At 46.8% G+C, this 23,273-nt stretch overlaps 2 protein-coding genes across 2 annotated transcripts in view; one reads left to right on the top strand and one right to left on the bottom strand.

Moving 5' to 3' along the window:
• Window positions 1-23,273, bottom strand: part of LOC144482708 (uncharacterized) — a 41,961-nt gene that overhangs the window by 2,222 nt on the left and 16,466 nt on the right. Inside the window, 1 exon segment of the mRNA XM_078201550.1 lies at window positions 3,765-5,461. Coding sequence (XP_078057676.1) covers window positions 3,765-5,461 — 1,697 coding nt within the window.
• LOC144482787 (uncharacterized) lies at window positions 18,484-21,871 on the top strand. Its single transcript, XM_078201649.1, has 2 exons — window positions 18,484-18,497; window positions 19,809-21,871. The coding sequence occupies exon 2, from the start codon at window positions 20,181-20,183 to the stop codon at window positions 21,021-21,023; it is 843 nt and encodes a 280-aa protein (XP_078057775.1). The 5' UTR covers window positions 18,484-18,497; window positions 19,809-20,180; the 3' UTR covers window positions 21,024-21,871.

Consider the following 23,273-nt stretch of genomic DNA (forward strand, 5'->3'; position numbering starts at 1 on the left):
TCCTTCACGATAACTTCACCTTTTTTAAGCTAACCCACAATGACTGATTTTAGAGGCAACATCTTGTCTTTGGTGATTTAAAATCCCAAACACATTACCACCAGCAAAATCTTTGTTCTTTATCTGGGGATAAAACTCTCAGTTATTCCAAATTCCTCCAGGCTGTGCTTAATATTTCCACAATTAACTTCCCAGAAATCCTCAATTATAAACTAAAATAGACACATGAATTTCCGGGCAGTCACAGGAATATGGTCAAGATAGTCCAGTCCCACAATGCCTCACATTCAATCTGCAGTCCTTCAATTATAACACAATATGTGGCTGTATGTAGCTGCCTTGGCCATGGTCAACCCCAAGGGTGCCTTCTTGAACTGTTGCAATGCCTAAGGTGTACATACACCCACAGTGCTGTTAGGAAGGGACTTCCAGTGACTGAGAGAGACAAGAGATGAAATTGCTGGGCCTCTAACAGAAATCTTTGTTTCTTCATTGGACACAGGTGAGGTCCCAGAGGATTGGAGAATAGCAAATGTGGTCCCGTTATTTAAGAAGGGTAGCAAGGATAACCCGGGTAATTATAGGCCAGTGAGCTTGACGTCCGTGGTAGGGAAATTGTTGGAGAAGATTCTTAGAGATAGGATCTGTACACATTTAGAACTGAATAATCTCATTAGCGATAGACAACATGGTTTTGTGCGAGGGAGGTCATGCCTCACAAATTTGGTTGAGATTTTTGAGGAGGTGACAAAAAGGACTGACGAGGGAAGGGCCGTGGATGTCGTCTGCATGGATTTTAGTAAAGCATTTGACAAGGTCCCTCATGGCAGGCTGGTGCAAAAGGTTAAATCTCACGGGATCAAAGGCAAACTAGCGAGATGGGTACAGAACTGGCTTGGCCATAGAAGACAGAGGGTAGCAGTGGAGGGGTCTTTTTCTGATTGGAGGTCTGTGACTAGTGGTGTTCCACAGGGCTGTGTACTGGGACCTCTGCTGTTTGTGATATATATAAATGATTTGGAAGAAGATGTAGCAGGTCTGATTAGTAAGTTTGCGGACGACACAAAGATTGCTGGAGTTGCGGATAGTGATGAACATTGTCAGAGAATTCATCAGGATGTAGATAGGCTGGAAAATTGGACAGAGAAATGGCAGATGGAATTTAATCGAGATAAATGCGAAGTGATGCATTTTAGTAGATCTAATGCAGGGGGAGCTATACAATAAATGGCAGAACCATCAGGAGTATAGACACGCAGAGGGATCTGGATGTGCAAGTCCACAGAACCTTAAAGGTGGCAACACAGGTGGAAAGGGGGGTGAAGAAGGCATATGGCATGCTCGCTATTTTTGGATGGGGCATAGAGTATAAAAGTTGGCATATGATGTTGCAGTTATATAGAACATTGGTTCGGCCACATTTGGAATACTGCATCCAGTTCCAGTCGCCACACGACCAGAAGGATGTGGAGGCTTTGGAGAGAGTGCAGAAAAGGTTTACCAGGATGTTGCCTGGTATGGAGGGTATTAGCTATGAGGAGAGATTGAGTAAACTAGGGTTGTTCTCCCTGGAAAGACAGAGGTTGAGGGGCGGCCTAATAAAAGTTTATAAAATTATGAAGGGCACAGATAGGGTGAACAGTTGGAAGCTTTTTCCCAGGTCAGAAATGACAAACACAAGGGGTCACAAGTTCAAGGTAAGGGGGGCAAGGTTCAATACAGATATGCGGGGGACGTATTTTACACAGAGGGTGGTGGGGGCCTGGAATGCACTACCAAGCAAGGTGGTTGAGGCAGACACGCTTGGATCATTTAAGACTTATCTAGATAGCCACATGAACAGACTGGGAATAGAGGGATACAAACGGATGGTCCAGTTAGGAGCACATGATCGGTGCAGGCTTGGAGGGCCGAAGGGCCTGTTCCTGTGCTGTATTGTTCTTTGTACATATTCCAGACTTTCACTAGACTGTAGGTGGATATCAGATTGGTATATTCCATTCAACCACACCCAAGGTGAGTTATTTCAATTCCTTTATTATCCAGGACAATATATTCACAATATCTTTAAAATAGAAGTTAAACATTCCCATTTGATTTCAGACAGTAACATATTCTGTTAGTTTGTTCTTTATTGTCGATGTCAGGCTGGGGTTGTTCTCCTTGGAGCAAAGGAGGTTGAGGGGAGATTTGATAGAGGTGGACAAGATTCTGACAGGTTTAGATAAGGTGGACAAAGAAAAGCTGTTCCTATTAGCTGATGGGACAAGGACGAGGGGGACACAGATTTCTTGTTTTGGGTCAGAGATGCAAGGGACGGGGCGGGGGGGGAGATGTGAGGAAGAATATTCTGATGCAGCGAATGGTAATGACCTGAAACTCGCTGCCTACGAGGGTGGAGGAAGTGGAGAAAATAAACAATTAAAAAGGAAATTGGATGGACATCTGGGATGTTCCAAACAGAACAAAGAAAATTACAGCACAGAAACAAGCCCTTTGGCCCTCCAAGCCTGTAGCAACCATGCTGCCCGTCTGAACTAAAACCCCCTACCTTTCTGGGGACCATATCCCTCTATTCCTATGCTATTCATATATTTGTCAAGACACATCTTAAAAGTCACTATCGTATCTGCTTCCACTACCTTCCCCGGCAACGAGTTCCAGGCACCCACCACCCTCTGTGTAAAAAACCTGCCTTGTACATCTCCTTTAAACCTTGCCCCTCGCACCTTAAACCTGTCTCCCTAGTAATTGACTCTTCCACCCTGGGAAAAAGCTTCTGATTATCCACTCTGTCCATGACCCTCAGAATCTTGGAGACTTCTATCAGGTCGCCCCTCAACCTCCATTGCTCCAGTGAGAACAAACCAAGTTTCTCCAACCTCTCCTCATAGCTAATGCCCTCCACACCAGGCAACATCCTGGTAAATCTTTTCCGTACCCTCTCCAAAGCCTCCACATCCTTCTGGCAGTGTGGTGACCAGAATTGAACACGAGGTTCCAAGTGCGGTCTAACTAAGGTTCAATAAAGCTGCAACATGACTTGCCAATTTTTAAACTCAATGCCCCGGCCGATGAAGGCAAGCATGCCATATGCCTTCTTGATTATCTTCTCCACCTCATTGCCACTTTCAATAACCTGTGCACCTGTACACCCAGATCCCTCTACCTATGAATACTCTTAAGGGTTCTGCATTTACTGTATATTTCCCATCTGTATTAGACCTTCCAAAATGCATTACCTCACATTTGTCCGGATTAAACTTCATCTGCCATCTCTCCGCCCAAGTCTCCAACTGATCTATATCCTGCTGTATCCTCTGCCGGTCCCCATTGCTATCTGCAATTCCACCAACCTTTGTGTCGTCCACAAACTTACCAATCAAACCAGTTACATTTTCCTCCAAATCATTTATATATATTACAAACAGCAAAAGTCCCAGCACTGATCCCTGAGGAATGTCACTTGTCACAGCCCTCCATTCAGAAATGTACCTTTGCACTGCCAACTTCTGTTTTCTTCTGACTAAATATCTCTAAACTTCCTGACACCCTGTCACTCTGTGATCCTTATGACATTTGAAACCAGCTATTCGCAAAAAGACTCAAAGAGCATCAGGCCACTGGAGGCTGAGACCAGCCAGTCCAGCACAAAGAAACCCTCTGACCCTTCCCATTGACCAACTGTGAGAATGAACAAAATGCAGTCCTGGAGGCAACTGAGAGCAGAAACAATAACAGCAGAATCCAACCCCTGTCATCACTCATGAACTTGCTGGTGTCTCAGCAGCTCGGATGAAACTCTGAATCCCTTCCCACATACAGAGCAGGTGAACGGCCTCTCCCCAGTGTGAACTCGCTGGTGTCTCTGCAGGTTGGATAGTTGAGTGAATCCCTTCCCACACACACAGCAGGTAAACGGCCTCTCCCCAGTGTGAACTCGCTGGTGTGCCCGCAGGTTGGATAACTGAGTGAATCCCTGCCCACACTGAGAGCAGATGAATGGCCTCTCCCCAGTGTGAACTCGCTGGTGTGCCCGCAGGTCGGATGACCGAGTGAATCCCTTCCCACACTGAGAGCAGGTGAACGGCCTCTCCCCAGTGTGAACTCGCTGGTGTGACCGCAGGCTGGATAACTGAGTGAATCCGTTTCCACACTGAGAGCAGGTGAATGGCCTCTCCCCAGTGTGAACTCGCTGGTGTGTCTGCAGATTGGATGACCGAGTGAATCCCTTCCCACACTGAGAGCAGGTGAATGGGGGTTTCTCCCCAGTGTGAACTCGCTGGTGTGTCTGCAGGTGGGATGACAGAGTGAATCCCTTTCTACACTGAGAGCAGGTGAACGGTCTCTCCCCAGTGTGAACTTGCTGGTGTCTCTGCAGATTGGATGGCCGAGTGAATCCCTTCCCACACTGAGAGCAGGTGAATGGGGGTCTCTCCCCAGTGTGAACTCGCTGGTGTGCCTGCAGGTCGGATGACCGAGTGAATCCCTTCCCACACTGAGAGCAGGTGAACGGCCTCTCCCCAGTGTGAACTCGCTGGTGTGTCTGCAGGTTGGATAACTGAGTAAATCCCTTCCCACATTGAGAGCAGGTGAATGGTCTCTCCCCGGTGTGAACTCGCTGGTGTGTCAGCAGGCTGGATGACTGAGTGAATCCTTCCCCACACTGAGAGCAGGTGAATGGCCTCTCCCCAGTGTGAACTCGCTGGTGTGCCCGCAGGTTGGATACCTGAGTGAATCCCTTCCCACACTGAGAGCAGGTGAATGGCCTCTCCCCAGTGTGAACTCGCTGGTGTCTCTGTAGGCTGGATAACTGAATGAATCCCTTCCCACACTGAGAACAGGTAAATGGCCTCTCCCCAGTGTGAACTCGCTGGTGTTTCTGCAGGGTGGATGACTGAGTGAATCCCTCCCCACACTGAGAGCAGGTGAATGGTCTCTCCCCAGTGTGAACTCGCTGGTGTGTCCGCAGGCTGGATGAATGAGTGAATCCCTTCCCACATTGAGAGCAGGTGAATGGCCTCTCCCCAGTGTGAACTCGCTGGTGTGTCTGCAGGTGGGATGACTGAGTGAATCCCTTCCCACACTGAGAGCAGGTGAATGGCCTCTCCCCTGTGTGAACTCGCTGGTGTGTCTGCAGGTGAGATGACTGAGTGAATCCCTTCCCACACTGAGAGCAGGTGAATGGTCTCTCCCCAGTGTGAACTCGCTGGTGTGACTGCAGGCTGGATAAATGAGTGAATTCCTTCTCACACTGAGAGCAGGTGAACGGCCTCTCTCCAGTGTGAACTCGCTGGTGTATCTGCAGGCTGGATAACCGAGTGAATCCCTTCCCACACTGAGAGCAGGTAAATGGCCTCTCTCCAGTGTGAACTCGCTGGTGTGTCTGCAGGTGAGATGACTGAGTGAATCCCTCCCCACACTGAGAGCAGGTGAATGGCCTCTCTCCAGTGTGAACTCGCTGGTGTCTCTGCAGGTTGGAAACCTGACTGAATCCCTTCCCACACGGAGAGCAGATGAACGGCCTCTCTCCAGTGTGGCTGCGCCGATGAGTTTCCAGCTCTGATGGGGTTCCGTATCCCTTCCCACAGTCCGCACATTTCCATGGTTTCTCCATGGTGCAGGTGTCCTTACCTCTCTCTTGAGTGGACAATTAGTTGAAACTTCATCCACACACAGAACAAGATTACAGTCTCTACCCGCTGTGAATGGTGTGATATTTATTCAGACTGTGTAACTGGTTAAAGCTCTTTAGTCAGTGCATTGGAACACACTCACTCGAGTGTGGCAGTGTGTTGATGCATTTTCACTCACACTGACATTTCAAATCTTTTCAAATCGACAGACTGGACAATCATTTCTCCTTCTGGATTCAAAGTCCGATGATATTCAGCTCCCAAGGAATATGACTCTGTCAGATCGAGACGTGGCGTTTGAGATTTCAGCCTGTGATTCCTCTTTCAATGTCCTGTAAAATGAGTTTACAAAAGTCATCAGTGTCAGTACAGGATAGAAATTCAGAACAGACAATTTCATTGGAACATTCTTTCCTCTCTCATTCCCCAAAAGCTGAAAAGAGAGAGAGACCTGGGCCAACCTTTCCAGAGTCTGCACCTTCCCTGGATTCACTTCCTTTCCCTTCAGTTGCTGCAAGTCCCTAATTTCCCCAGAATGAGAAAAGAAATGGAAAGGGGGTTGAAAAGAAAGTGTTTCACTCACAAATGTTGGCCTCTTTTAAGGGTAGGAAGTTTGAGTCTGTCTGAAGATCAATCTTCATTCACACAAAGTCCACGCTCTGATTAGCTGGAAGACCGGAGTCCTTCCGGTCCTCCAACTCTTCCCATTGGTCAACACCTCAGCATGAAGATCAGAGGGTGGGTTCTCCCCCGCACATGCGCAGCTTCCCCTCTCCCTCGCACATGCGCAGTCCCGGGCCGGGGGGGAGGGGGAGCTCACCGAGCGGCTTCTCGCTCTGGCCAGGGCCGTCAGCCGGTGCCTGGAAACCTTGGCTCGATGTGGTGTAGGGGGAGGGGAACAATGGGTGGGGGCGGGGCTCCCGGGTCCGCGCGCCCGGGCCTGTGCACTGGAACCCGGAGACATCACCGCGGAGCACAGTGATTCCTATTGGCTGATTCAGGGAGGACTCTATCGTGGCGTCACAATGCGCAAGTTGTCCAATGAGCTTCAGAGTGAAACTTCCTCCTCTGGGCAACATCTGGGAGGAAATCAATGTTTCCCCCTTTCCATTTCTTTTCTCATTCTGGGGGAAATTGGGGACTTGCAGCAACTGTAGGGAATGAAGTGAATTTGGTCTGTATATTCCACACATTTTTACTCCAGTAATGTAGACATTTATCTGTCTGGCAGCCTGCATGGAGATTTTCAGCTCTCTGCGTCCAGGACAGGAAGCAGTGAGCATGGATCTGTCAATCACACATGAGGACAGCCTCAACCAGGATCTTGGGTTCATGTCACACTATCTGTAACCCCCACGACTTGCCTGGGCTTGCAAAATCTCACCCACTGTCCTGGCTGGAGACAATATACATCACTTTAACCTGTGCTTAACCCTCTCTCCACTCACATTGTCTGTGCCTTTAAGACTTGATTACCTGTAAATTCGCATTCGAACCATTATCTTGTAAATTGAGTTTGTGTCTTTATATGCCCTGTTTGTGAACAGAACTCCCACTCACCTGATGAAGGGGCAGCGCTCCGAAAGCCTGTGGCTTATGCTACTAAATTAACCTGTTGGATTTTAACCTGGTGTTGTGAGATTACTTACTGTGCTTACCCCAGTCCAACGCCGGCATCTCCACACTCTGAGTGGAAACAGAGACAAGTAGGAGAGGCCGGAGGTGAGGAGAGAGATTTTATACATCTACAACTCAACAGGAACTTTGACAGAATTTCCAAACCCTGTGAACACCATCAGCTCCAAGTTCCTCTCCAACCCACACACCATCCTGACTTGTCTGACATCCAGTACTGAAAGAACAGAAATTTATTTCATTTAAATACTGGGAAGACTGAACCCATTGTGTTCAGTCCCCACTACAAACTCCACTCCCTCGCCAACAACTTTATCTCTCCTCCTGGCAACTGTCTGAGGCTGAACCCGACTGTTCACAACCAGGGTGAAATAGTTCATCCCAAGATGAGCTTCCAGCCACATGTCCACATCATCATCAAGACCACCTTCATTCATAGAAGCATTAATAGTAATTAATTAACAATAATGAATAATAAAGTACAGTGTAGAAGGAGGACATTCAGCCGATCGAGCCTGCACTGACAAAAATCCCATGCAGGCCCTATCCACATATTTACCTGTTAATCCCCCTGATACCAAGTGGCAATTTATCATGGCCAATCCGTCTAACCGGCACATCTTTGGACTGTGGAAGGAAACCGGAACACCCGGAGGAAACCCACACAGACACGGGGAGAATGTAGAAACTCTGCACAGACAGCAACCCGAGGCTGGAATTGAACCCGGGTCCCTGGCGCTGTTAGGCAGCTGCACTAACCACTGTGCCACCGGGCCACATGTCAGTGCCATCGCCCGACTCCAGCCCAGTCTCAGCTCATCTGGAACCCTCACCCATTCCATTGTGACGTCACACTCTCAACCATTCCATTGTGACGTCACACTCTCACCCATTCCATAGTGATGTCACACTGCCACCCATTCCATTGTGACGTCACACCCTCACCCATTCCATTGTGACGCCAGGGCTTCACTCTCCGACAACAATCCCTGCCGGCCTCCCATATGCAGCCTCAATGGCGGCAGTCAGCCCGGGTCTAACACTACAAGCTGCCGCTCCATTTGGTACAAAGGGGGGGACCGGGAAGTTCATTTCCGGGGTTTGGGTTTGAACAACATGTTTACAAAGTCTCTCCACCCACCCGCCACATTTATCATTCCCCGCGCGCCGCCCTCTACCTCGTATTGATCTCGCTTCCGAGTTAAAACCATCAGTCTGTCCGTCGCCATTACCCGCACTGCGCATGCTTCAGGTCGCGCCCCTCATCCACTCTGATTGGTTGGAGGACCAGCCGCTCCCGCTCGGTCCTCCAGTCCCGCCCCTCGTTCACGCCGATTGGTTGGAGGACCTGCCGCTCACGCTCGGTCCTCCAGTCCCGCCCCCTCTTCCTATTGGTCGGGAGCTGCCGTCAATCAGTCCCCGGGCATTGTGATGTGGAGCATGCGCAGTGTCATTGCTGTCCTTGGCGCTTGTTTGTCTCGGAGAAGCGGAGTCAGCGTTAGGCGGTGGCTGGGAGGATTTGGAAACACTTTGTGGATCCGCAAACCCTTCAGAATCATTGTCAGCTCCCTGGTTTGCAGCTGCGGGGCTTCTCCCTCCCTCCCAGGAACAGGGCCAGGTGGGCGGGGAGGATTCATAAACACCCGCTGGAGGCCCCAACAGCCCCAGTAAAAAGCTGCAGCTCCCTGCAGTGACCAGGAGAGAAAATACCCATTAAAATAGCAATTCTCCCAATGTATTTCATAGAATCTCTACAGTGCTGAAGGAGGTTATTCGGCCCATCGAGTCTGCACTGGCAACAATCCCACCTAGGCCCTATTCCGGTAACCCCACATATGTAACCTGCTAATCCCTCTAACCTACTCATCCCAGGACACTAAGGGGCAATTTAGCATGGCCAATGCACCTAACTGGCACATCTTTGGACGATGGGAAGAAACCGGAGCATCTGGAGAAAACCCAGGCAGACATGGGGAGAACGGGCAGACTCCACACGGACAGTGACCCAAGCTGGAAATCGAGCTGTGAGGCAGCAGTGCTAACCACTGTGCCGCCTACATTGCTGATGAGAATTTTAATTTACTGACTTGGGAATTAGTTCTCGGGAATAGTCAATCTGAAAATGACCATTAAAATGTGTTTTTAATTTACCCCATAATGCCAGATTTCAGTTTGCATTTCAAAATTGAATTGAGAATGTCTGGGAGCAAATGGTAAAATGAGGTTTGAGACACCAGCTGCAATTATTTTCTGTGACTGATGATACCTTTGTGCCTGTGCAGGAGGTCATTCCCCTGGTGTTGTGGCACAAATAAAATGGAGCCTTTCCTCGGAACAGGCCCATGTTAATGGTCACCGTGGTGTTTCATTGGTGAGCAGAGCACATGTGACTATTGTGGTAACAACAGAGTCAGTGGGGCTGCACGTCCCCTGCCTTGGAAGGAAAATAATTGACTCCTTGATTGTACTCTCAATCTGTACATGGTCTGGAGGACTGAATCCAGCTGGAGGGAGAGGGAGCTGGGCTCAGAGTGGAGATGGGACAATGAGTTTGATTTCAGCTCAGGGACAATAGAGAGTGTGGGATGGGGATTACAGCTCAAGATAAATAAGATGGAGAAATGTTTCGTGGAAACTGAAATTGTCTGTTCTCAAGTAATTTTTTAAAACTCTTTTTGCAGGGAACTACAAGAGGAGGATTCACAGACAGGAAACTGAAACTAAACTTCAGATCAAAGTCTGACAGAGCCATTCGATTCATCATGACCTGAATATGATTGCTTTTGACAGTGGAGGGAGAAATCATTCCCTGTTTTGTCAGTGGGAGAAAATTTCAAAATTCAATGTGACAGAAAAAGAACTGAGACACACATACACACACACACTCCAGTGAACTGACTGTGAATCGAGCTTTAACCAGTAACACAGCCTGAAAAACATCACACCATTCACAGTGGGGAGAAACCATACACATGGTGTATATGTGGATGAGGCTTCAACTAATCATCCAACCTGGAGAGACAGAAGGACACCAGCACCGTGGACAAACCGTGGAAATGTGAGGATTGTGGTAAAGGATTCAATCATCCATCCCGGTTGGAAACCCATCGACACGGTCACACTGGGGCTGGGAAAATGGAGAAACCATGGAAATGTGATGATTGTGGTAAAGGATTCAATTATCCATACTTGCTGGAAAACCATAGACACAGTCACACTGGAGAGAGGCCATTCATCTGTTCTGTGTGTGGGAAAGGATTCACTACCTCATCCCACCTGCTGTTACACCAGCGAATTCACACTGAGGAGAGGCCGTTCAGCTGCTCCACCTGTGGAAAGGGGTTCTCATGTTCATCCAACCTCAGTGCACATCAGCGAGTTCACACTGGGGAGAGATCGTTCACCTGCTCCTTGTGTGGGAAGGATTTTGCTGGGCCATCCGGTCTTTGGTCACACCAGCGAATTCACACAGGAGAGAAGCCATTCACCTGTTCTGTGTGTGGTAAGAGATTCACTCTGTCATCTAACCTGCTGTCACACCAGCGAGTTCACACAGAGGAGAGACCGTTCAGCTGCACTTCCTGTGGAAAGAGGTTCAGGTCTTCATCCAACCTCAGTGCACACAGGCGAGTTCACACTGGGGAAAGGCCGTTCACCTGTTCCACGTGTGGGAGGGAATTCACCAATTCATCCGGCCTCCTGTCACATCAGTGAATTCACACTGAGGAGAAGCCATTTATTTGCACATACTGTGGAAAGAGTTTCAGGCAGTTATCAATCCTCACTGCACATCAACGCACTCACACTGGGGAGAGACCATTCACTTGCTCCATGTGTGGGAAGGGATTCACTCAGTCTGGCAGCCTGCATTTACACGAGCTCACCCACACTGGGGAGAGGCCATTCACCTGCTCTGTGTGTGGGAAGGGATACACTCGGTCATCCCACTTGCTGACACATCTGTAAGTTCACAATTGCCTGCAGGAGTTGGATTTTGCAGTTACTGCTGCTGTTAATCACATCCAGGATTGATAGTCTGACAATATTTGGTTTGTTTCTGCTGACATTAACAATCACTACAACTGGCTGAAGTTTAATGTTCTGAAATGTCACTGATTTTCAGGGTTGCTGTGTCCCTTTTTGAATGCACCATATGTGATTTTTTTAATTCAGGAACTCTCAACAGGACCCGGCACTGCACTGGCAAAGATATTCATAGTAAGAGATTGAACAACACCAGGTTAAAGTCCAACAGGTTTATTTGGTAGCAAATACCATTAGCTTTCGGAGCGCTGCTCCTTCGTCAGATGGAGTGGAAATCTGCTCTCAAGCAGGGCACAGAGACACGGAAATCAAGTTACAGAATGCTGATTAGAATGCGAATCTCTACAGCCAGCCAGGTCTTAAAGATACAGACAATGTGAGTGGAGGGAGCATTAAGCACAGGTTAAAGAGATGGAGGGAGCATTAAGCACAGGTTAAAGAGATGTGTATTGTCTCCAGACAGGACAGCCAGTGAGATTTTGCAAGTCCAGGCAAGCTGTGGGGGTTACTGATAGTGTGATAAACCCAAGTTCCTGGTTTAGGCCGTCCTCATGTGCGGAACTTGGCTATCAGTTTCTGCTCAGCGACTCTGCGTTGTCGTGTGTCATGAAGGCCACCTTGGAGAACGCTTACCCGAAGATCAGAGGCTGAATGCCCGTGACTGCTGAAGTGCTCCCCCACAGGAGGAGAACAGTCTTGCCTGGTGATTGTCGAGCGGTGTTCATTCATCCGTTGTCATCGCGTCTGCATGGTGCTGGCAGCTAATTAGTGGAAAGTATCACCCGTGTAACCACGACATAGTTGCAGAATGAAACAGATTAGTGTTCCCTCTGTTTTGTGCAGCCTTGTGATTGTGCTAAAGGCCATCACTTTCAGATCTGAAAAGTGCCTGGGTCAAGGTCAAATTACCCCAGAAAGGGACATTTTCTCTCAAATCTGAAGCAACAGGTTAAACAAATCATTTCACACTGAAACACATCTTCAACGTTGCGGTAGTTTGTTCAGTTACACACTTGGTTGTCACGTGACTCTGGTTGGCGCATTCCTGAGCCTCATTGGAGGGATTCCTCACATGAGCCGAGTTTGAGGAGAGTATCTCAGGCCTCCAGTGATGCAGGCGCTGAATCTATTCCTGGAAAAAACACATTTGGAATATTGTGATAATGCTGTCTGAATCCATCAGGACAATTTTGGATTCAAGTATGGGGGCGATAATGTTCACTGTTTTATATTTCGGTCTGGGGGGGATAATGTTCACTGTTTTATATTCGGGTCTGGGGGGGATAATGTTCACTGTTTTATATTCGGGTCTGGGGGATAATGTTCACTGTTTTATATTCGGGTCTGGGGGATAATGTTCACTGTTTTATATTTGGGTCTGGGGGGGATAATGTTCATTGTTTTATATTTGAGTCTGGCGGGGATAATGTTCACTGTTTTATATTCGGGTCCGGGGGGGATAATGTTCACTGTTTTATATTCGGGTCTGGGGGATAATGTTCACTGTTTTATATTCGGGTCTGGGGGGGATAATGTTCACTGTTTTATATTCGGGTCTGGGGGGATAATGTTCACTGTTTTATATTCGGGTCTGGGTGATAATGTTCACTGTTTTATATTCGGGTCTGGGGGATAATTTTCACTGTTTTATATTCGGGTCTGGGAGATAATGTTCACTGTTTTATATTCGGGTCTGGGGGGGATAATGTTCACTGTTTTATATTCGGGTCTGGGGGGGATAATGTTCACTGTTTTATATTCGGGTCTGGGGGTAATGTTCACTGTTTTATATTCGGGTCTGGGGGGGATAATGTTCACTGTTTTATATTCGGGTCTGGGGGGATAATGTTCACTGTTTTATATTCGGGCCTGGGGGATAATGTTCACTGTTTTATATTCGGGTCTGGGGGATAATGTTCACTGTTTTATATTTGGGTCTGGGGAAGAATGTTCACTGTTTTATATTCGGGTCTGGGGGGGGGGATAATGTTCACTGCTTTATATTCGGGTCTGGGGGATAATGTTCACTGTTTTATATTCGGGTCTGGGGGGGATAATGTTCACTGTTTTATATTCGGGTCTGGGGGGGATAATGTTCACTGTTTTAAATTCGGGTCTGGGGGATAATGTTCACTGTTTTATATTCGGGCCTGGGGGGGATAATGTTCACTGTTTTATATTCGGGTCTGGGGGATAATGTTCACTGTTTTATATTCGGGTCTGGGGGGGATAATGTTCACTGTTTTATATTCGGGTCTGGGGGGGATAATGTTCACTGTTTTATATTCGGGTCTGGGGGATAATGTTCACTGTTTTATATTCGGGTCTGGGGGATAATGTTCAGTTTTATATTCGGGTCTGGGGGGGATAATGTTCACTGTTTTATATTCGGGTCTGGGGGGGATGATGTTCACTGTTTTATATTCGGGTCTGGGGGGGATAATGTTCACTGTTTTATATTCGGGTCTGGGGGATAATGTTCACTGTTTTATATTCGGGTCTGGGGGGGATAATGTTCACTGTTTTATATTCGGGTCTGGGGGATAATGTTCACTGTTTTATATTCGGGTCTGGGGGTGATAATGTTCACTGTTTTATATTCGGGTCTGGGGGGAATAATGTTCACTGTTTTATATTCGGGTCTGGGGGGGATAATGTTCACTGTTTTATATTCGGGTCTGGGGGATAATGTTCACTGTTTTATATTCGGGTCTGGGGGGGACAATGTTCACTGTTTTATATTCGGGTCTGGGGGGGATAATGTTCACTGTTTTATATTCGGGTCTGGGGGGGATATTGTTCACTGTTTTATATTCGGGTCTGGGGGTAATGTTCACTGTTTTATATTCGGGTCTGGGGGGGATAATGTTCACTGTTTTATATTCGGGTCTGGGGGGATAATGTTCACTGTTTTATATTCGGGCCTGGGGGATAATGTTCACTGTTTTATATTCGGGTCTGGGGGATAATGTTCACTGTTTTATATTTGGGTCTGGGGAAGAATGTTCACTGTTTTATATTCGGGTCTGGGGGGGGGGATAATGTTCACTGCTTTATATTCGGGTCTGGGGGATAATGTTCACTGTTTTATATTCGGGTCTGGGGGGGATAATGTTCACTTTTATATTCGGGTCTGGGGGGGATAATGTTCACTGTTTTATATTCGGGTCTGGGGGATAATGTTCACTGTTTTATATTCGGGTCTGGGGGATAATGTTCAGTTTTATATTCGGGTCTGGGGGGGATAATGTTCACTGTTTTATATTCGGGTCTGGGGGGGATGATGTTCACTGTTTTATATTCGGGTCTGGGGGGGATAATGTTCACTGTTTTATATTCGGGTCTGGGGGATAATGTTCACTGTTTTATATTCGGGTCTGGGGGGGATAATGTTCACTGTTTTATATTCGGGTCTGGGGGATAATGTTCACTGTTTTATATTCGGGTCTGGGGGTGATAATGTTCACTGTTTTATATTCGGGTCTGGGGGGAATAATGTTCACTGTTTTATATTCGGGTCTGGGGGGGATAATGTTCACTGTTTTATATTCGGGTCTGGGGGATAATGTTCACTGTTTTATATTCGGGTCTGGGGGGGACAATGTTCACTGTTTTATATTCGGGTCTGGGGGGGATAATGTTCACTGTTTTATATTCGGGTCTGGGGGGGATATTGTTCACTGTTTTATATTCGGGTCTGGGGGTAATGTTCACTGTTTTATATTCGGGTCTGGGGGGGATAATGTTCACTGTTTTATATTCGGGTCTGGGGGGATAATGTTCACTGTTTTATATTCGGGCCTGGGGGATAATGTTCACTGTTTTATATTCGGGTCTGGGGGATAATGTTCACTGTTTTATATTTGGGTCTGGGGAAGAATGTTCACTGTTTTATATTCGGGTCTGGGGGGGGGGATAATGTTCACTGCTTTATATTCGGGTCTGGGGGATAATGTTCACTGTTTTATATTCGGGTCTGGGGGGGATAATGTTCACTGTTTTATATTCGGGTCTGTGGGGGATAATGTTCACTGTTTTATATTCGGGTCTGGGGGGGATAATGTTCACTGTTTTATATTCGGGTCTGGGGGGGATAATGTTCACTGTTTTATATTCGGGTCTGGGGGGGATAATGTTCACTGTTTTATATTCGGGTCTGGGGGATAATGTTCACTGTTTTATATTCGGGCCTGGGGGGGATAATGTTCACTGTTTTATATTCGGGTCTGGGGGATAATGTTCACTGTTTTATATTCGGGTCTGGGGGGGATAATGTTCACTGTTTTATATTCAGGTCTGGGGGGGGATAATGTTCACTGTTTTATATTCGGGTCTGGGGGATAATGTTCACTGTTTTATATTCGGGTCTGGGGGGGATAATGTTCACTGTTTTATATTCGGGTCTGGGGGGCATGATGTTCACTGTTTTATATTCGGGTCTGGGGGGGATAATGTTCACTGTTTTATATTCGGGTCTGGGGGATAATGTTCACTGTTTTATATTCGGGTCTGGGGGGGATAATGTTCACTGTTTTATATTCGGGTCTGGGGGATAATGTTCACTGTTTTATATTCGGGTCTGGGGGTGATAATGTTCACTGTTTTATATTCGGGTCTGGGGGGAATAATGTTCACTGTTTTATATTCGGGTCTGGGGGGGATAATGTTCACTGTTTTATATTCGGGTCTGGGGGATAATGTTCACTGTTTTATATTCGGGTCTGGGGGGGACAATGTTCACTGTTTTATATTCGGGTCTGGGGGGGATAATGTTCACTGTTTTATATTCGGGTCTGGGGGATAATGTTCACTATTTTATATTTGGGTCTGGGGAAGAATGTTCACTGTTTTATATTCGGGTCTGGCAGATAATGTTCACTGTTTTATATTCGGGTCTGGGGGGGATAATGTTCACTGTTTTATATTCGGGTCTGGGAGATAATGTTCACTGTTTTATATTCGGGTCTGGGAGATAATGTTCACTGTTTTATATTCGGGTCTGGGGGGGATAATGTTCACTGTTTTATATTCGGGTCTGGGAGATAATGTTCACTGTTTTATATTCGGGTCTGGGGGGGATAATGTTCACTGTTTTATATTCGGGTCTCGGGGATAATGTTCACTGTTTTATATTTGGGTCTGGGGGGGATAATGTTCACTGTTTTATATTCGGGTCTGGGGGATAATGTTCACTGTTTTATATTCGGGTCTGGGGGGGATAATGTTCACTGTTTTATATTCGGGTCTGGGAGATAATGTTCACTGTTTTATATTCGGGTCTGGGGGGGATAATGTTCACTGTTTTATATTCGGGTCTGGGAGATAATGTTCACTGTTTTATATTCGGGTCTGGGGGGGATAATGTTCACTGTTTTATATTCGGGTCTGGGGGGATAATGTTCACTGTTTTATATTCGGGTCTGGGGGATAATGTTCACTGTTTTATATTCGGGTGTGGGGGATAATGTTCACTGTTTTATATTCGGGTCTGGGGGATAATGTTCACTGTTTTATATTCGGGTCTGGGGGGGATAATGTTCACTGTTTTATATTCGGGTCTGGGGGGGATAATGTTCACTGTTTTATATTCGGGTCTGGGGGGAGAATGTTCACTGTTTTATATTCGGGTCTGGGGGATAATGTTCACTGTTTTATATTCAGGTCTGGGGGGATAATGTTCACTTTTATATTCGGGTCTGGGCGGGGGGGATAATGTTCACTGTTTTATATTCGGGTCTGGGGGGGATAATGTTCGCTGTTTTATATTCAGGTCTGGGGGATAATGTTCACTGTTTTATATTCGGGTCTGGGGGAGAATGTTCACTGTTTTATATTTGGGTCTGGGGGGGATAATGTTCACTGTTTTATATTCGGGTCTGGGCGGGGGGGATAATGTTCACTGTTTTATGTTCGGGTCTGGGGGATAATGTTCACTGTTTTATATTTGGGTCTGGGGGATAATGTTCACTGTTTTATATTTGGGTCTGGGAGATAATGTTCACTGTTTTATATTCGGGTCTGGGGGGGATAATGTTCACTGTTTTATATTCGGGTCTGGGGGGGATAATGTTCACTGTTTTATATTCGGGTCTGGGGGGGATAATGTTCACTGTCTGGGGTTTGTGAGCTCGGGTTGATTCTGCCGACGGTGCATTCTCGGTTGTCAGAGCTCTCATTAAAAGCCCTAATTTCCAGTCAGTGACTGAGTTGTCTCTGATGGGATGGAGAATCAGAGTGGGGGTAATGTGCTTCATGGACAGCGATGGGTTGGAATGAGTATAAAATAAACCCGGACTACACCAGGTAATTGTGAGAATATTAAAACCATCACAAAAAAATCATAGCACCATGTTGGAAAACAGAATACTTTGGCTCAATCTTTGATCAATTTTGTTTGATTCAATATTTTGAGTGGCTTGTTGGATTGCTGGTTATTTTCTAACGGCAGCTCAGCACCATCATTTTGACCATAAACTCGGCCCTGGCGACTGCTGCATTTTTCCAGCACCTTCTGTTTTAATTCTAAGTGGAACCTTAATATCTGCTTAGTACACAGGCCAATTTATCTTTCTGGGGTGAGTGTGTCTGAGAGGTATGCAACTGGAAAACATTTTCCATTCACCTCCTGCATTGCTGCAGTATATATAGATTGTTCTCACTCTGCCAGCAGGGCTGTGGGATTAATTGGATAGATCTTAAAGACAGCCCGACTGGGCAGGATGAGCCAAATGGTTTCCATCTGTGATGTATCATTCCATAAAACAGAATATTCAGCATCAGGAGAAAGAAAGTGAAAGAAACCAGTCTCTGTGGGATTTACCCAACCAGTGTGAGCACCTTCAGGAGAGCAAAGAGAGGGGAGGAAACCAGTGGGAAAAGTTTTAAAAACTCGGGGTATTCCCACAGGAGAACACTGGTTTAAATCAATTTTATAAATGGAGAATGGCAGCGCACAAATTCCGAGGAATGCATTTAAAAAAATTATTTGATCTTAATTGCACAAGATAATTTTCTATTATTGTCTTTGACAATGACGCCGTTAATTCCCAGGTGCCCCTGCGGGTATGAAAGTCCTATTCATTCCACAGGAGTCCATTGCGCAGGCGCAATGCTATATCTGGAGCGTGCGCAGTGTCACTTTGCTTGGAGCCCTGTGAGTGCGGGAGCTGCTTTTTTCAACGGGTGAGTCGGTGGGGCTGCGGGAGAAATGGAGCCGGGAGTCGGGGGAGGGAGGGAGCTATGGCTTCACAAACATCCGCTGTAGGCCGCACGGCCCGAATAAGACCCTGCAGGTCCCGGGTTTACAGCTCCCAGGCTTTTATCCCGGGATCAGGCCCCAGTTATCGGCCGCCATCTTGTTTCAGCGGGGAAGGAGAGCGCATGCGCTGCTGTCGGTGGCGGGTCACAATGGGCGTGGTTTCAGGGGCTGGTTCAGAACCTCTGTCTTCAGAGGGACAATAGAATCATAGAAACCCTACAGCACAGAAAGAGGCCATTCGGCCCATCGAGTCTGCACCGACCACAATCCCACCCAGGCCCCAGCCCCATATCCCTACATATTTTACCCACTGATCCCTCTAATCTATGTATCCCAGGACACTCGGGGGCAATTTTTTTAGCATAGCCAATCAACCTAACCCGCACATCTTTGGACTGTGGGAGGAAACCAGAGCACCCGGAGGAAACCCTCGCAGAGAGGGGAGGGTCGGGATGGCGACCTCCTCGTGAACCTGGGCCTGGCGAAGCGTGCCATTTACCGGTCCAGGCAGCGGGCGATCGAGGGGGCCGTCCATCCTGACTGTCTGCCCCTCTACTGCGACTACGTTCACGGCCAGGTGTCCCTGGAGAGGGAATATGCGGTGTCTACAGGCACGGTTGACGCCTTCTGCCCCCGTTGGGCACCGCAGGGATTGGGGTGCGTTATCGACCCGAATAATCACACTATGATTTGATGTTTTTAAGTTTCCTTTGTACTTTGATTTTTGTTCGGGCTGTTCCCCCTCTTTTTGGGGAGCTGCCCCTTTTACTTTGTCCTGATTTAACTTGAGTTTGTTCATTTGGTTTGACCTTAAAAAAGGCCAACATCTGTGAGTAAAATACTTTTTCTTTTCTCCCCCTTTCCATTTCTTTTCTCATTCTGGGGGAAATTGGGGACTTGCAGCAACTGAAGGGAAAGGAAGTGAATCCAGTTGGTATGTTCCACACATTGTTAGTCCAGTCAGATAGACATATATCTGTCTGGGAGCCTGCATGGAGGTTTCCAGCTCTCTCTGTCCAGGACAGGAAGCAGTGAGCATGGATCTATCAATCAGCCTCAATCAGAGGGTGAATATTAGATACAGCAGAGTGACAATGGAGGGAGAGTGTGTGGGATGGAGATTTGCAGCTCTTGGGGAATGAGAGTGGAAAGAATGTTCCATAGAAACTAGAATTGTCTGTTCTGAATTTCTATCCTGTATTGACAGTGATAACCTTTGTAAACTCCTTTTACAGGACATCAGAAGTTGAGGATTTTACAGACAGAAATCTCAAACCAAACATCACATCAACATCTGACAGAGTCACTCAATTCATCGGGACCTGAATATCTTCGGTCTTTGAATCCAGAAGGAGAAATGTTTCTCTGTTCTGTCGGCTTTCGCAGTCTTTAAACATCAGTGTGACTGGAACAGGACTGACACACACACACACACACACACACACACACAATCAACTGAGATTTTCCCATGCAGTGACTGTGGAAAGAGCCTCCCAGTTACACAGCCTGAAAAAATATTGCACCATCACAGCAGGGCACTATAATCTTGTTCCGTGTGAGACTTCAACTGATGGTCAAACCTGGAGCAACACAAGGACACCTGCACCATGGAGAAACCGTGGAAATGTGGGGACTGTGGGAAGGGTTGCAAAACCCCCTCTGAGCTGCAAATTCATCGACGTATTCACACCGGAGAGAAGCCGTACACCTGTTCTGTGTGTGGGCAGAGATTCACTCGGTTATATCATCTGCAGCGACATCGGCTGGTTCACACTGGAGAAAGAGCATTCATCTGCTTTGAGTGTGGGAACGGATTCGCTCATTTACCCGATCTGCAGAGACACCAGCGCGTTCACACTGGAGAGAGACCATTCACCTGCTTGGTGTGTGGGAAAGGATTTATGCAGTTATCCAATCTGTCGAAACACAAAGTCACTCACAGCAATGAGAAACCCTTTAAATGCTCTGACTGTGGAAGTGGTTTCAAAAGCTCTCGGGAACTGACGATCCACCAGCGGATTCACACTGGGGAGAGACCGTTCAGCTGCTCTCACTGTACAAAGACATTTAGAACATCATCCCACCTGCGGGAGCACCAGCGAATTCACACCAGGGAGAGACCGTTCACCTGCTCTGTGTGTGGGAAGGGATTCACTCATTCATCCAGCCTGCTGAGTCACAATCTCACTCACACCCAGGAGAGACCCTTTAAATGCTCTGACTGTGGCAGTGGTTTCAAAAGTTCTCGGGATCTGGTTATCCACCAGCGCAGTCACACTGAGGAGAGACCATTCAGCTGCTCTCACTGCACAAAGAGATTTAGAACATCATCCAGCCTGCGGGAGCACCAGCGAGTTCACACTGGGGAGAGACCGTTCACCTGCTGTTTGTGTGGGAAGGGATTCACTCAGTCATCCAGCCTGCGGAGACACCAGCGAGTTCACGAATGATGACAGGGGTTGGATGCTGCTATTAATCACATCCAGGACTGAACCATGTTCATTCTGACAGTTGGTGAAGTGGGAAGGTTGGACGGTTTCTTTTTGCTGGACTGGCCGGTCTCACGACTTTGCTTCCAGTGGCTGATGCTCTTTGAGCCTGGGAGAGCACATTTCCACTGAAATGATCCACAAAAGCTGATGAAGGACATTTATTTATCCTGGATAGTAAATAGTGTTTTTCCTACCACTACAGGTCGATCTGAAATAAACACAGAAAGGACTGGAAAAATGCATTAGGTCTGGCAACATTTATGGAGAGAGAAACAGTGTTAATATTTCACACTACTGGATTGGGAATCAATCTAGTAAATCTCCTCTGAACTGCTTCCATGGTATTTATAAAATGGGACAGCACGGCAGCACAGTGGTTAGCACTGCTGCCTCACAACGCCAGGGACCCAGGTTCAATTCCAGCCCGGGTCACTGTCTGTTTGCACATTCTCCCCGTGTCTGTGTGGGTTTCCTCCGGGTGCTCCGGTTTCCTCCCACAGTCCAAAGATGTGTGGGTTAGGTTGATTTGGCTGTGTTAAATTGACCCTTAGTGCCAGGCGGACTGGCTGGAGTAAATGCATGTGGTTATGGGAATAGGGCCTGGATGGGATGGTGTTTGGTACAGACTCGATGGACAGAACGGCCTCTGTCTGTACTGTAGGTATTCTCCAATCCTTTGTTTAATAGGAGACAAAAACTGTACCCAGTGTTCAAGATGCAGTTCCAGCAACGCCCTGTATAACTGAAGCAGAACATCTTTACTTCTCTGTTCAATTTCTCTCAGAATAAAGGACTGCATTCCATATGTAAGAATTTTGATTTGTTTGAACTAAGATTTATGGGGTTCACTTGTTTACAACAACCTTCCTAATCATAACTCACCCAGGTTCCAGTGACTTAACCATATGGCAAGAAAGAACACTTTAAATGGTGAATTCAGAAAGTTTATTCACCATTAAAAATGTAACAAGTCAGAAAGATTTAAAAAAGCAAAGTATCGATCAACAGTAAAGGAGAAAGCTTAACTTTAACTTCTCTCCATCCCTCTCAGACCAGGACATGAAGTGGTGGCACTGAAAACACGGATAACTTGTAAAATCAACAGCTCCCAACACCTCTCTGGAGGACACAGTGGTTCGCACTGCTGCCTCACAGCGCCAGAGACCCGGGTTTGAGTTCCGCCTTGGGTCACTGTCTGTGCAGAGTCTGCATATTCTCCCCCTGTGTGTGGGGGTTTTTTCCCCAAAGTCCAAAGGACTTGCTGGTTAGGTACATTGAGCATGCTAAATTCTCCCTCAGTTTCCCCGAACAGGCACCAGTGTGGCGACTAAAGGATTTTCAGCGTAACTTCATTGCAGTGTGAATGTGTGACACTAATAAATAAGCTTAAAAACACCTTAAACTTTTAAAAACTTTTGCCAAATTGGTTTCTTGAATCCCCTTTTTTATACTTTCAAAATGTAGAAAGCCCAGCTCAGCCAATTGTTGGGAATTAGCCAATTGGTCTATAACTTGTCAATAATGAAACTCGTTTAGTTTTTAGCGAGTTGCACACATTGCCTGAATTTTAAGACAATTCTTTCTCTCAACCGATATCTCTTAGCTTGGGGTAGCCTGAGTGTTGACCAATAATTGGTTAACATCAGTCATTCAATGTTGAGACATCTTGAACAGGAGACGATTCATTCCCTCCAGTCAAGGTTAACAAAGTATTAAAGTTTATTTATTAGTGTCCCAAGTATGCTGACATTAACACTGCAATGAAGTTACTGGGAAAATCCCTCAGTTGCCGCACTCTGGCGTCTGTTCGGGTACACTGAGGGAGAATTTAGCATAGTCAATCCACCTAACCCGCACGTCCTTTGGATTTTGGGAACAAACTGGGGCACCCGGTGGAAACCCACGCAGACACGGGGAGAACATGCAGACTCTGCACAGTCGCCCAAGCCGGGAATCGAACCCAGGTCCCTGGCACTGTGAGGCAGCAGTGCTAACCACTGTGGCACCGCGCCACGCTAACAAGTCTTGTTATCTGTTTTTTTTCTATTCTGTTGGCCTCAGAAGGGAACGTCTTATAATCCCCACAGCATTTTAACCATTCTTTATATCTTTATAATTCTAAACGTTATAAACTTTTGTGTTCAAATTTACATTTCCAGCCTAACATCTGTATTAATGAATCATTTATTCTTTAATTGTCTCTCAATT

Source organism: Mustelus asterias, unplaced genomic scaffold, assembly GCF_964213995.1.
Source record: "Mustelus asterias unplaced genomic scaffold, sMusAst1.hap1.1 HAP1_SCAFFOLD_42, whole genome shotgun sequence".
Lineage (NCBI taxonomy): Eukaryota > Metazoa > Chordata > Chondrichthyes > Carcharhiniformes > Triakidae > Mustelus > Mustelus asterias.